Source organism: Hippoglossus hippoglossus, chromosome 20 (genome assembly GCF_009819705.1).
Source record: "Hippoglossus hippoglossus isolate fHipHip1 chromosome 20, fHipHip1.pri, whole genome shotgun sequence".
Lineage (NCBI taxonomy): Eukaryota > Metazoa > Chordata > Actinopteri > Pleuronectiformes > Pleuronectidae > Hippoglossus > Hippoglossus hippoglossus.
Window position 1 is genome coordinate 19,455,834 of NC_047170.1, and position 14,482 is coordinate 19,470,315.

At 46.1% G+C, this 14,482-nt stretch overlaps 1 protein-coding gene across 35 annotated transcripts in view; it reads right to left on the minus strand.

Moving 5' to 3' along the window:
• nebl (nebulette) overlaps window positions 1–14,482 on the minus strand; it is a 58,190-nt gene that overhangs the window by 27,161 nt on the left and 16,547 nt on the right. For 23 of the 35 annotated variants that reach the window (XR_004612252.1, XR_004612253.1, XM_034571660.1 and 20 more), the window contains exons 1-24: window positions 14,181–14,237; window positions 9,919–10,235; window positions 8,947–9,015; window positions 7,730–7,831; window positions 7,409–7,519; window positions 7,164–7,274; window positions 6,877–6,987; window positions 6,529–6,639; window positions 5,974–6,087; window positions 5,709–5,819; window positions 5,483–5,593; window positions 5,290–5,400; window positions 5,025–5,135; window positions 3,974–4,084; window positions 3,759–3,869; window positions 3,140–3,250; window positions 2,816–2,923; window positions 2,627–2,737; window positions 2,430–2,540; window positions 1,884–1,994; window positions 1,515–1,625; window positions 1,312–1,422; window positions 869–979; window positions 596–706 (exon numbers count right to left, since the gene is read on the minus strand). The exons of 3 other annotated variants lie outside the window; for them this stretch is intronic. Coding sequence is in view for 30 of the 32 variants with exons in the window: in XM_034571660.1 (XP_034427551.1) it covers window positions 596–706; window positions 869–979; window positions 1,312–1,422; window positions 1,515–1,625; window positions 1,884–1,994; window positions 2,430–2,540; window positions 2,627–2,737; window positions 2,816–2,923; window positions 3,140–3,250; window positions 3,759–3,869; window positions 3,974–4,084; window positions 5,025–5,135; window positions 5,290–5,400; window positions 5,483–5,593; window positions 5,709–5,819; window positions 5,974–6,087; window positions 6,529–6,639; window positions 6,877–6,987; window positions 7,164–7,274; window positions 7,409–7,519; window positions 7,730–7,831; window positions 8,947–9,015; window positions 9,919–10,224 (2,697 nt within the window). In the remaining 2 variants the exon portion in view is untranslated. Of the gene's footprint in view, window positions 1–595; window positions 707–868; window positions 980–1,311; window positions 1,423–1,514; window positions 1,626–1,708; window positions 1,788–1,839; window positions 1,995–2,429; window positions 2,541–2,626; window positions 2,738–2,815; window positions 2,924–3,139; window positions 3,251–3,758; window positions 3,870–3,973; window positions 4,085–5,024; window positions 5,136–5,289; window positions 5,401–5,482; window positions 5,594–5,708; window positions 5,820–5,973; window positions 6,088–6,528; window positions 6,640–6,876; window positions 6,988–7,163; window positions 7,275–7,408; window positions 7,520–7,729; window positions 7,832–8,946; window positions 9,016–9,918; window positions 10,236–14,180; window positions 14,238–14,482 lie in introns of those variants that run through there. 9 more of the 35 variants (XM_034571654.1, XM_034571653.1, XM_034571656.1 and 6 more) reach the window with 8 other exon arrangements.

Here is a 14,482-nt window from a genome sequence, read left to right on the forward strand (position 1 = left end):
GCAAAAGTTGCCCTTCGTCTGTATTTTTGCCATTTACCAAAACATAAAGTCACAATGAGACAGTGAAATATAGAGTTGTGTGTCATCTGCATAGAGTGTGATACCTGTGTCAGTATTTCAGATTTAAAATGAGACATTTTTAAGATGAAAATCTCTGAAGTGGAGTTTCTGCATAGACAAATATAAAGTTGTTATAATGGCTGATTTAATACTTGTTGAATACTCAAACAAGCAGCCAGGACACATTAGACACCAAAAGATATTCTTCATCTGGCATTTTTGCCGTTTACCAAAAAGGCTCCAGGCTTACCACCACCCTCTGGACCCTGATTTATATGGAGCTGGAAGAAACCCATCAGAATGTATGAAAGCCCTGAGAGGCAAGTGAGAGAAAGTCACTTGTCACTCGTCAGGACTTTTTTCTTTCTTACATGTTTCACAGATGGAAAAAACCAAGAGGAACTTATTTCACATTTTCTTAAATCATAATCTCAGAAGAGAAATCGATTCAGGTCAGATTCATTTCTCTGAGGCTGCCGTGGCTCCGTGACGAGGCTGACGCTAACACAGACAGAAGCAGGAAGCGTGTGCGAACCTGACTCTGCAGCCGTGAAGCCTCTTTGGCGTGTTGAGTTTCCAGAGTCTCCGGTAAAGTCGAGTACAAAGAGCGGGTCACTCCTCTCTGTCCGGCTTCTTTGTACTTCATCTGACGGAGAACAACAAACCAAGCTTACTTCTTCACACTGTTTCACACATTCACCGGCTCTGGATGCTGAGTAATGTTGATTCAAGCTGTTTCTGAAAGAAGGCAGCAGGTGAAACATCTGAGAGCAGGATCTTCGGCGACTGAATTGTTCTGTGGTCTCACCTCGCTCCGCAGCTCGGAGACACTCTTAGCAAACAGAGTGTCAGCGGTTTCCGGCAGCTGCGAGTAGAAGCTCTGAGAGACGCTTCTCTTCCCGGCCTCCTTGTACTTGTTCTGAAACACAGAGGTCGTTTCTATTAAAGGCAGTTAAAGCGTTTCCGTGCTGCGATGAGAGCCCTGAGCCTGTAAACTAAATCATACGATGAATCACATTAATGTTGGTTTTATTATCACTTTCATTTAAAGCATCTACACTTGTTGGTTGAACGTGGCTCATAACGCCACCTAGTGTTTCAAACGGCTCGGGAGGTGAGCATGAAAACGAATTTGTGTTTGACCGATTTGATAGAGGTGAGTTATTTATAGAACGTGTGATAAAAGGTGAACATTTTCTGGGTTCAGATTCTGCTCTGGTCTTTGGTCGGAGGAAGAACGTTTGCGTTCACCTCGCTCTGCATGTCCGTCATCTCCCGGGCGAAGCTGGTCTCTGAGGTGTCGGGCAGCGAGGAGTACAGCGAGCTGGACATCTCCTTCTTCCCACTCTCCTTGTACTTGATCTGTGGAGGCAACACAACATGCATGAGGAAAGAGAGGAAATTGGACAAATGTTGGCACAGAAGCACATTCAGACAAGAGGAGGAGACCTCACCTCGCTCAGCAGCTCTGCAGCTTCTTTAGCGCGCTGCGTCTCCATGGTGTGAGGCAGCAGCGAGTACAGGCAGCTGTTTGCCTCTTTCTTACCCGCCTCCTTGTACTTGGTCTGCAGTTTGAAACAAACAGTCACTTCCTGCAACACGCTGCATGCAGCTTCTAAGTAACTCTAAATAAATGGGTTTAACCTCTGGCGAGCACGACACAGGATTTAATATGAAGAGTTTGGAGCTATGACAAATGTAACGTCCATCGGGGAGGCTTTGATTCCACCCGTGTCCGTTTGTTCGTCAGCAGGAACACAGTCAAACCACAGGGATTCCTTTTGGTCTGAAACCACAGAATCCTGATCTGATCGGACACGTACGTCACTCTGCAGCTCCGACAGCTGTTTGGCCAGCTGCGTCTCCGTGGTCTCTGGGAGGCGATGGTACAAACTGCTCTCAGTCTTCTGCTTCAGACCTTCTTTATACTTCACCTGCAGGGAATGAGCGGACATCACACGGTGGTCACCTCATCACAACCTCTCAGCGACACACAAATATCCTCTGAGGTCGACTGACACAAAGTTAAACGGATTATGTGTCACATCGTAACAAAAAGTATTTTTTAAGGATTTTACTGATGTCGACATTTCACAGACAGAGGAAGGAAAGAGACTCAAAGAAAAGTAGAATCCGTTTCAGTCTACATTTCTTTCCAGACGTATTTGAGGTCCACGTGACCTTTGACCTTTGACCACCCAAATCAGTTCATCCTTTAGTCCCAGTTAATGCTTGAGCCACATTTGAAGAAATTCCATCAAGGCGTTCCTGAGATACCGTGTTCACAATGGGATGATGGACAACGTGATCAGAAGTGTGTGTCCCTGGAGGAGTGGACCTCACAGGATGTAAGTGACTGTGTTGAGTACCTGGCTCTGCAGGTGTGACGCCTCTTTAGCGTGTTGGGTGTCGAAGGTCTCAGGTAGAAGAGAGAACAGGTTCACGCTCATCTCCTTCTTACCCTCCTCTTTATACTTCACCTGCAAGAAAGACAGAGATGTTGACGTGCAGCTTCATCCTCGCAGAAGATGCTGCCCCGAGGGGTTTTGTGTCTCCGTGTTGTTACCTCGCTGAGCAGCTCGGAGACTTCTTTAGCGTGGGCCGTCTCCAAGGTCTCAGGCAGGTGATGGAACAGACTGGAGGAGAGACCTTTCTTCAGAGCCGCCTTGTACTTCAGCTGAACACAGATTATCCAGATGTGAAAACAACACAGGGGGATGAGCACATGTGCAGGGACAGACAGATGTGCTCTTACCTCACTCTGCAGCTCAGACGCTTCTTTGGCGTGCAGCGTCTCCAGAGTCTCGGGCAGAGTGGAATACAGCGAGTTGGACACGTCCTTCTTTCCTTTTCTGTACTTCATCTAAAAGCAGTTCAGTGAAATGAGACATTTGGACTATCGAAGCTTCTCGACTGCTACCCAGCTACAAGAAGCCGTTTCAGACATGAACTCCGGAGGATGTCCACAGAATTGGGTGCCGACTTTCTCCGGAGGTTTCTATTCCCACATGAACAACGTCACAGCTCAATGCTGATAAGACAGAAGACGGAAGGAGGAGAGCTTGTTCTTGTTCCTCACCTCACTCTGCAGCTCAGACACAGTTTTAACAAACTGCATGTCTGTGGTCTGCGGCAGCTGACTGTAGATACTCTGGGACATGCTCTTCATCCCGTCCTCTCTGTATTTACTCTGTTGAAAGACAGAAAGACGAACACACGAGGAGTTACTTCTCTGGACGCTTCAGAAGGAATTCATCAGATGTGACGGAGCAGAGAAACACAGATTAAAAAACCTCCATCAACAAGTAACCTCTTTCTCTATTAATGGCAAAACTATCATTCTGTTTTCTTCTCTCAGTGTTTGGTCGTTTTTAAACAGCTTCCCTTTCATCGACAGCGGGCCGGGCCTCGTTAGCGTCGGCTGGATTTGATCTTTGCATTTGTGAAGTCTGATCTATTTATGTATACTTAGTAGAAGTAGTACTAGTTTACTATTTAGATCAGTTTTATATGTGAATACTTGACTCCTCCTCCTCCTGCTCCCAGTTGCCAAAAGTGTCTCAGGCGAGTCTCAGGCGAGTCTCAGGAGTTAGAGGCGTGTCGGCAGTGACTCCTACATCATAGCCTTGGCCTGGGGGCCGTTGAAACGTTGAGCTGCAGTAACATCTGATTAATGTGTGATCTCTGAGCGTTGGCACCTCGCTCTGCATGTCAGTCATCTCTCTGGCGAAGCTGGTCTGCGAAGTATCGGGCAGCGTGGAATAGAGGGAGCTGGACATCTCCTTCTTCCCACTCTCCTTGTACTTAATCTGACGGAAACATAAAATCGTACAGAAACCATGGTCTATAAAAGCAGTTTGATCGAACCCCTGAGCTCAGTGCATTGAAACAAAGACACGTGGCGACTCTGCACCTCGCTGAGCAGCTCCGTCGTCTCTTTGGCGTGTTGTGTCTCCAGCGTCTCAGGGAGAAGAGAGTACAGGCACGAAGTCACCTCCTTCTTTCCAGCTTCTTTATACTTTGTCTGCAGACATCATGAAACACAACCCGCATCAAATCCAAGGTGGAAATCAATCAATCAATCAATCAATCAATCAATCAATCAATCAATCAATCAATCGGTCAATCAATCAATCAATCAATCAATCAATCAATCAAGCAATCAATCAATCATTTTCAGTTGCACAGTCCATATTCACAAATATCATTATATCATTAAATTAACAAAAGAAAATTCAACAGGGTAAAAAATGCAAAGAGAAAGTCTAAATTTTACAATTTTTTATAGGACAAAGAAAACTGTAAAATCTGCTTCATCATGAGCAAAGACATTTTTATTCAACAATTATTTGTTATTATATCCCATTTTAACCTTTTTAATTATTCAAACGTAAATTTACTAATAAGCTGAATCACAGATGCTCTGGTTTCTTGCAGGGGAAGGACATTTTTTGTTGTTAATAATATTCTATTAAGATTTATAAAACCTAGGTTTAAATAATATTTCAAACCTTTGTACTTATTAATTCTGTGAATGTTGATCATCTCATCACCATAAACAGTACAAACACTGAAGAGTCACAGAGAATAAGAAACTCATTTTTATCCTGAGGGCAATTTAAGTTTTTAATTTCACTTTATTTTACTTCCAGCTTCTTTTAATTCATTAATTTACTTAGAATCTAACTTTACGTTCTGTCGAGGTTTTTACTTTTGCGCTTGTTTTTGCTATTTTCCTTATTTCATTGTTTCTTATTTGTGTTTTCTTGGAGTGTTTTGTTTATTTCTGTATAAATGATATCAAATATAATCATGCACAGATATTTCTGATATTTCACTTTGAAGTCACAGTCTGTTTCTCCTGCAGTTTGAACTTTAAATGAAAGTGATATTTGACTGAACTCAAATATTGGAAGCTAGAGAAGTTGTGGGTTCTAAGCAGGAATGTGTTGTCGGGGGTGTACCACACTCTGCAGCTCCGACAGCTGTTTGGCCAGCTGTGTCTCCGGCGTCTCAGCGAGCTGATGGTACAAACTGCTCTGAGTCTTCTGCTTCAGACCTTCTTTATACTTCACCTGCAGGAAGCAGCACTGGACATTAACACTCGCACTCATTTCACCATTTAAATCAGCAAATGGAAAATATATATGAGTTATAACTAGAGACAGGATTTTTAATCTTACGCCCCACATGGTTGGTTTGAAACGAAGGAGTGACTGTGTTGAGTACCTGGCTCTGCAGGTGTGACGCCTCTTTAGCGTGTTGGGTGTCGAAGGTCTCAGGTAACAGAGAGAACAGGTTCACGCTCATCTCCTTCTTACCCTCCTCTTTATACTTCACCTGCAGTGAACAGGTGAAGGCGACTGACGGTGAGCGTGAGCAGCACAACATGTATTAACGGTTCTGTGCTTTGGGACTGTACCTGACTGAGGAGCTCAGAGACTTCCTTGGCGTGAGCCGTCTCCAGCGTCTCCGGGAGAAGAGAGTACAAACACGAGTTCACGCCCTTCTTCCCTGCGTCTTTGTATCGCATCTAAAGATGAAAACACTCGTCAGTGCACTCATGCACACACAGAGGGTCAGAGCAGATGTCTTTTTTATTTTCTAAAAGCTGACCAGTGGAGGTCATCGTCCCCATCGTCTCTCACCTCGCTCTGCAGCTCCGCTACAGCTTTAGCAAACTGAGTCTCGGCCGTCTCTGGGAGCTGAGAGTAGAAACTCTGAGAGAGGCTCCTCCTGCCGCCCTCCTTGTATCTACTCTGAGAGGGGACAGAAGTATACATTTATTACAACGTCTAAATTATCTATATTTTGTTGACTCACAACCATGAGAGTTTCCTTCAGACCAAATGAATGTATCCTTTAATGTGTGTTATTTATCGTGTCTCTATCACATCATTGCTGCCGTCACACCTGACTCTGCATCTCAGTCATCTCTCTGGCAAACTGGATCTCTGAGGTGTCGGGGAGCTGAGAGTAAAGAGACGAGGGAGCTCCTTTAACCAGCAGCTTGGGGCGATAGTTCACCTGCAGGACACAGAGACATTTACACACACACACACACTAATATTACACCAGTACTCCCAGTTTGGATCATCTGAAAGGAGCATTTTGTGCTGAAGACATGAGGAACATGTTGATATCATTCTGGTTTCAGGAGCGTTATTTAGACGTCTACACAACACATTCAGAATACGCGTCTCCGTTGGGGTGGACAGTTTGGGACACATGGCAAACTCTGAGCGTCGTATATCAACCAACTAGACGACATTTGTGGACGGAAGGAGAAACACACCTCTTTTAAACTTCATATTTTGGGACTTTTGCTTTTAATTCATAGAGCCAGTGAAGCAGAGATAGAGGGTGAATTTCAGAACTTTTAAAGGCTGTGTGTGTGTGTGTGTGTCTGTGTGTGTGTGTGTTTGTGTGTCTGTGTGTGTGTCTGTGTGTGTGTGTGCTACACTGAACCTCGCTCTGCAGCTGCGACACCTCCAGCGCGTGCTGAATTTCCGGTGTGTCTGGAAGCTGAGAGTACAGCGAGATGGAGGCTTTTCTCTTTCCGTCTTCTTTGTATTTTTTCTGAAGAGGAACAAGATCACATCAGATCCAGAGACTGTCGATCGCTTCGTCTCTTTCAGTTCAACACATTTCAACGAGACACTGGTGTTCATGAGGACAATTCTAGGGGAGAAAATTAGGGAGCTGAGGTTGGTGGGGAAGTATTCTGAGGAAACTCTGAATTTGTTAAAAGACAAAGATTCTTTCAGATTAAGATGGTAAATGCACCAAAATAATATTCTCTGAGACTGAGCATACCTCGCTCTGAAACTCGTGCACGGTCTTGGCCAGCTGCATCTCGGCGGTTTCAGGGAGCTGAGAGTACAAACTGCTGCTCATCTCCTTCTTTCCTTCCTCCTTGTACTTGTTCTGAGGAGCAGGGAGAGTTTCACTGAGACCGCCCACGGACATTAAGATTTCAGTCTGCGCTAGAAAGCAGTGGAGCTGTTTCCTTCATGCTGAAAACACTGATAATAAGAAGTGTCGGACACAAGCAACAGTCATTTACATGCACAGGAATAGAGCGAACACCGATCCAGTCTGACCTCACTCAGTATCTCCGTCAGCTCCTTGACAAACTGAGTCTCTGTGGTTTCAGGCAGAAGAGAATAAAGAGAGGAGGAATTCTCTGTCTTCGCGTTGCCTTTGTATTTAATCTGAAAAACAAACCGTGCTATAATAAATACTATAATAACACATTTATTTCTATTAGCTGGGTCTTGTTTGAATGATTTTACACTTCATGGAGAGTACGCTGCAGGCCACGTGCAGCGGCGTGAACGTTATCTACCTCACTCTGCAGCTCTGACGCTTCTCTGGCGTGTTGTGTCGCCGGCGTCTCCGGCAGGACGGAGTACAGAGACACCGAAGCCTCCTTCTTCCCGTCCTCCTTGTACTTCGACTGAAACAGACGCACATGTCGGCGAAATGATCAAGAAAGAGAGTGAGTGACGGATAGAAAAGAGACTGTGTTTGGAAGGGTGGTGAGGGGTGTTCAGCTGCAACATGACACTTCACCACTAGATGTCAGTACATTCTACACACTGAACCTTTAAGGTTTAGGTTGTTGTATTGTGTTAATGAGACGTGTGACAGTGCGTCGCGCTCAGACCTCGGATATCACTGCGCTGATGTTCTTGGAGTGGATGAGTTCAGCTTCAGGAACAAACAGACTCTGACCCTTCATCTTCTCAAAGTCTTCTTTATACTTCACCTGCAGGGACGAGGAGACACGACAGAGACTTTATATTTCTAACAGAGAAGCAACAAAAGACAAAATCCTTTCTCCTCTCGTCTCCTCTCGTGAAACCACTGATTCGTGGTTTTAGAGGTCACTTCCTGTGCGTGACGGCAGGTTTCAGACATGAGGAGTGAAGTGTAGATGATTTCACAGAGCGGCTTGACTCCACTGGAGCTGGTGAGTCATTCTGCTGCTGAACGGCCGAGCTGCCAAACCTGACTCACGCCAGGGAATCGATATCTCAGCCTCCCACGTCCCACAACAACATTCACCTTCATTCACCAATTCACTTCCAACGGCTGCTGTGGAATTCAGAAGCGGTTCTTTCCTCTGAGTCCATGTTCCTTCTGTGCTGAATAATATTGCTGCATCTTCGGAGGGATGGTTTCCAATGGCAACGCTGCGTTCGATTCATATCGGACGAGGAAGAAGAGGCTGATGTCTCGCTGTCGTGGACGTGTTGAAGACGTCGGACATCGTTCTAGTCACGAGTTTAAAAAGCAAACTGCAGCAGGTGCTATTCAAGAGCTGCGTCTCAATTCAGAGGCGTCACAGCGGCGCCATTAGCCATTTTGAAGACTCCTTCAAATGCAGCCACCAAATGCTCCTTTCACCACCAGGAAACGAAGGTGGATCCTCCTCGACCTAAACTTTACGTCTGAAGAATCGGTCGCCACTTACTTTAATCGTATTGGATTAACCTGTTTCCCCTTGAAATTCCCAAAGTGTTTTTTGGAGTCACCCACGCCTCCATCGGCACGGTGGTGAGTAGATAGTGAGTGAATTTTCATTTTTGCGTGAACTATCCCTTTAAGTCTAAATTACTTTTGTTATTTTCTGAATTTTCATCAAGTTGCACCTCGAGGTTGTGAGTGAAATGTCGCAGCAGCTGTCGAGATGCCCTTGAAACGTGGTTCAGGATGTAATAACTCAGACACCAGATCAACAGCTCAGGTAAACCAACGACACTCCGTCCTCTGCTGAACGTTTCAGCTCTGACCTCAGAGCGGCGTCGAGCTGCTGTCGTCTCCAAACATGAGCAGAATGACGTTACAACAAAGAACTGAACGAACGCAGAAGGAACTTACGTCACTGGCGAGTAAACTGCACCTTCTGTTAAATGCTGGGTCCGGCAGCGGAGGCTTCACGTCAGAGGCCTGAAAACACACGAGAGTTTGACCAGAATGACATTTTGAGACGATTATAGATGTTGGAGCCTGACAACATCATGATCCTTTCAGATTTCTGTGTTTATGGTTGATGTGAAAACTTTTATTTTACAGAATAAACAAATGTAAAGCACCTTGAGCTGCATTTCTCCAGCGAATGTTCTATTGTTATTATATCGATCAGGCTCTGATAGATATCTGAAACCTTAAAGAGTGACAGACTGTTCAGTCCTTTACACCAGAACACAACTCTCTGCTACACCCACAGGACAACTGATAATTAAAGGACATTATTGGCAAACTGAATTATCCACAAGCAACACTGACACGGAAACTTCCCTGATTCATGCAGCGTTAATCCCTCGTCTCTGTTAACAGGCCAGATTCAGCCCTGAAGAAATCCCACTATCAAAGGCTAATAATGGCCCATTTTCATTTGTAGTTCCACTAATCCTCTCTAAGCTCCGAGAACAACCTGCAGTGGGGGGGGGGGGGGCTCTGGAGAGGAACTAAATCTGCTTCATCAGAACAGTGCACAGAACTTCAGGGGAGAGATGATTTAACTCAGAGGAGAATAACTGAAAAGACGAAGGTTCGGCTGGTGTCAAGATAAAGAAAAATGATGAGGAAACATTTCTTTTATAAAACAGGAGAAGCTCTGGAATGAGATGAATTTAGAAAGACGAGACAGAGATCTTTGAATCGAATCCAAAAGATAACAAATTAATTAGCTGCTTCTTTACAGGGAGGATTTATATTCCACACTGAAAACATTTATCATGATCTGTACGTCTGTGCGTTTGCTGAATTCATGATTTGATTCCATGATTAGACTTTGTGAAGTTTGTTGTCAAAGTGTTTTTCATGCAGAGTTTCATGAGACGTTCTTACCTCAGACTCCCAAGGCCCCAGAAGCTTTTTTCCTTTACTCTCCTCTTCCTCCTCTTCTTGTCCTTCCTCCGCCTCTGCTGCATTTTCCTCCTCCTCTTCCTCTGATATTTTGTCAGTTTCAGCCTCCTCCTCCTCCTCCTCCTCCTCCTCCCTCTTCCCCGTGGTCGCGTCAACAGCCGTGACCACGGTCATTACCGTCGTTACGACCGTCTCCTGCAAAGACTTTTCTTTCTCTCCTCTCACTGTCATAACGTTTTCATCTTGTCCGTCCAACAGCGGAGCAGCAGGCGCCTCCTCTTCCTCCATGTCACTCACGTCTGAGGACAAAGGACGGACAAGAAAAACAACAACAACAGAAGTAATTGCAGAAAAGTCTAAGAAATATTAATTATTTTGAAATATTGATTGAAATGACTGAGATAATGAAGAAAGAAGAGTTTAGTATATGACAGGACCGGGTTTAGTCGCTGTGCACGTGTTCGACCTCGCAGGGGAAATACTGGTGACCTTTTCTATGGAAAGTACATTTGTCACCAGTCAGTAAAGAAATCTGGAAATTTCCCCATGGATACTGTGTGATTGACAGCCAGTGCCATCCAATAGGTTCATTTCACAGCTGTCATGCTCCACCCCCTGCTTCATTTTGACAGAGCAACAGCCAATGGGGAAAGTCCCAAAACTTGGCTGGTCGACCAATGGTGAACCTTCCTCACACCGTCACCCTGGTGAACCAGCTCATTTGACCGTGAGGGGAGAGAGCGGCATCGAACATGACGCACCAGAAAAAAACTGAAAAACAAACTCTGGCAGTGGGAAAGGAGTCAAAGTCCTTTTTAATCTGCGTTTATAAAACATGTGAATACCTTCGAGACAGTTACCAGTGAGCCCAGTGATGTAAGAACTTATGCCAGTACTCATAGTAAGAAAGTAAATGCCGTCATGAGTCGGCCCATGTGACGTAGTTACTGCCCCTCTTCCGTTCTTCTCCAGAGTTTCCAGCAACAAGACAGAATTAAACCAGACGTCTCACAATCATGATCTGAACCTGAAGTTTGAGGAAACAAACTGGAACTCAAGTCCAAATCTGGTCTGAATCCTCCATGTTTCCATCCACTCAACGTCTACAAGCTAATGGCTTCCTCAAAGTCACGGCCACCACGTGATCTTCTGGAGTCAAGGTCACATCCGTCACCACGTTACATTTCTCAATATTCAGATTCTCCGAGGTCAAGATCCCTCTATCAGCTGTCCAACCTTCCTCCGGAGCTGATTCTAGCACCAAGGCAGCTTCCTCAGAGTCTCTGTGGTCGGTCCTGCACTCACCGTATTCAACCTGTAGTCTTCTGCCGGGTCCTGGTCGCCTGGTCAGCTTCTCAGACGTTGCTGTCTCACTGAACAACTACTCACTCAACGCTTCTGAATGCCGTAGCTGTTTTAATTTTGCCGTCTCTGACGTGGGGATCTCTCCTGGTTTCCTCTCAGATTCTCTGGCGTTGTGGTCACCCGTTCCGCCTCAGTGTCGTTGAGTCGTGCTCAGATTCTCCGTCAGTGTTTCGTCTTCTAGTTTAAAATAATGTAAAATATAAACCTGTGAGCGACTGAACCTCCTGCTCGAGTCTGGTGAGGGTTCAATGTCTTCTGCATGACGGGTTGTTGGGTACGTCTTATCACTTTTAACTTCCACATTTAGCCCTCTACTCAAGACCTTATCACCACTCTGCCCTTCATCTCAATCACACAGCCAGTGTGTGTGTGTGTGTGTGTGTGTGTGTGTGTGTGTGTGTGTGTGTGTGTGTGTGTGTGTGTGTGTGTGTGTGTGTGTGTGTGTGAAATGACTTGGGGGCACAGAGTGTGTCATTGTTGTCTCTGTGTGTGTCTAATTGTGTATAGGATGAGGAGATGAAGGTGACTTCAGAGTGTTGTACTCTGGAAGGAATGTGCGCGCACACACACACACACACACACACACACACACACACACACACACACACACACACACACACACACACACACACAACCAAACAAACAAATGGAACAAATGAATGGATTCAGAAAGTGAAACGCTGGAGTGCTTTTACTTTGAAATGGGTTTGGGAAGTGTTGGAAGCACGTCTGTGTCATAGACAGATAAACATCGTGTTTCACAGCAGAATAAACAGAGAAAATGATCTTTCAGATGAGTTTGAATGTTTATCTGATGAATTTATGTCACAAACAAATGGTTGCAACACATCAGATGTGGGGGGAGTCAGGATGAGGGGATGGTTGAGGGAGGAGATTAGGACGAGCTCCACCAATTAAAGAGAAAACTGGGGAACATCTTCCTCCTCTCTTTCCCTTCTTCTCCTTCTCTATCTTCTGCAGTTCTAGAGCAGCGTTCTCAGGAGCTAGAGGAGCGTTCTCAGGAGCTAGAGGAGCGTTCTCAGGAGCTAGAGCAGCGTTCTCAGGAGCTAGAGCAGCGTTCTCAGGAGCTAGAGCAGCGTTCTCAGGAGCTAGAGAAGCGTTCTCAGGAGCTAGAGCAGCGTTCTCAGGAGCTAGAGCAGCGTTCTCAGGAGCTAGAGCAGCGTTCTCAGGAGCTAGAGCAGCGTTCTCAGGAGCTACAGGAGCATTCTCAGGAGCTAGAGGAGCGTTCTCAGGACCTAGAGGAGCGTTCTCAGGAGCTAGAGTAGCGTTCTCAGGAGCTAGAGCAGCGTTCTCAGGAGCTACAGGAGCGTTCTCAGGAGCTAGAGGAGCGTTCTCAGGACCTAGAGGAGCGTTCTCAGGAGCTAGAGGAGCGTTCTCAGGAGCTAGAGCAGCGTTCTCAGGAGCTAGAGCAGCGTTCTCAGGAGCTAGAGCAGCGTTCTCAGGAGCTAGAGCAGCGTTCTCAGGAGCTAGAGGAGCGTTCTCAGGAGCTAGAGGAGCATTCTCAGGAGCTAGAGGAGCGTTCTCAGGAGCTAGAGGAGCGTTCTCAGGAGCTAGAGGAGCGTTCTCAGGAGCTAGAGGAGCGTTCTCAGGAGCTACAGGAGCGTTCTCAGGAGCTAGAGGAGCGTTCTCAGGAGCTAGAGGAGCGTTCTCAGGAGCTAGAGCAGCGTTCTCAGGAGCTAGAGCAGCGTTCTCAGGAGCTAGAGCAGCGTTCTCAGGAGCTACAGGAGCGTTCTCAGGAGCTAGAGGAGCGTTCTCAGGAGCTAGAGGAGCGTTCTCAGGAGCTGATGAATTCTGCAACACAAAGCTTTTCCTGGGAGAGGAACTCGTCCTGATGTGAACCAGCGTTAGCAGGAATAACTTCTCTTCAGGCTTTCAGACTCATACATTCTACTCAGACTTCACAAACTCAAATCCAGATCCTGATAATCAAAAAAAATCTCATACTTACAAAACAAATCGTTAAATATGATGTTTTTCTCAAAAAGCTGCAGAAGATCATGCGATTTTAATGTAACTCTGACGTAGTTTTTTGTGCTGATTCTTTAAAGTGTTAAAGGGTTTTGTTTTTAAGTTGAATCTGTTTCTGGTATTTGTCCAGAAATACTGAGCTAAAATATCTCAGATATGAACGCCGCCCCGTTGCGCGTTGTAGTCTGCTGAGTAGAGATCATGGAGTGGGGCTGTGGAGTCGAGGTGCCAGTTCAATAATTAATGAATAAACCAACTAAAACCAAACAGAAACATGAGACACTTGAGACTATTTTGCTGCCTCTAGTATTCTGTGACCTGCAGTACCACCGGTAACCACAGGAGACGTCATATCCACCAGGACCCCCCCCCCCCCCCCCCCCCCCCCCCCCCCCCCCCCTCACCCCCACCTCCACTTTCACCACCAGGTCCGCCTCGAAACGAGCTGAGTAATAAAATAAAACTGTGTGGGCTGTTGAATGTCACACCATTCGGTAGAGAGGCTGTGTGTGTGTGTGTGTGTGTGTGTGTGTGTGTGTGTGTGTGTGTGTGTGTGTGTGTGTGTGTGTGTGTGTGTGTGTGTGTGTGTGGTGTGTGTGTGTGTGTGTGTGTGTGCGTGTGTGTGTGTGTGTGCGTGTGCTATTTACAGCGGGGCAAATGAGGAGAGAGAATCCGTGGCGTATTAACGCAGCGGAATGATGTGATCACTCGGTCAGGTAAACAGAGGAGGGAGGAGGGGGGGGGAGGGAAAGAAGAACGAGTAAACACAAGAGAGAAAGAACAACCTGTAAAAAGGAGGAGAGAGGTTTTGTGTGTTTCTCATGGTTTTACAGACACGTTTCTTTACACACTGCGACGACGGGAAGAAGGATAACAGCCGAGCACGCTACCTTCGCTGTCGTCTGCTGAGGGTCACCGGGTCATCGGGATGAACGTGGGAGGAGCATCTGTGCACACACACTCATTCACTCACACACGGGAACATAAACCACAGATCATCACTAATTCACATTTGATCTGAGAGGACTTGAGGCCAAGCAGGTCACTTCCAGCACACGCTCTTAAAAACTGCTGGTAACCATAGCAACACACAGCACCGATGCCCACCTAACCATCCTTCTTTCTCCTCAGCTCGCTTCCCATCCGTTTCTTCCTCGTCTACTTGGCTACAGGCGACCTTCATCATCGCTCA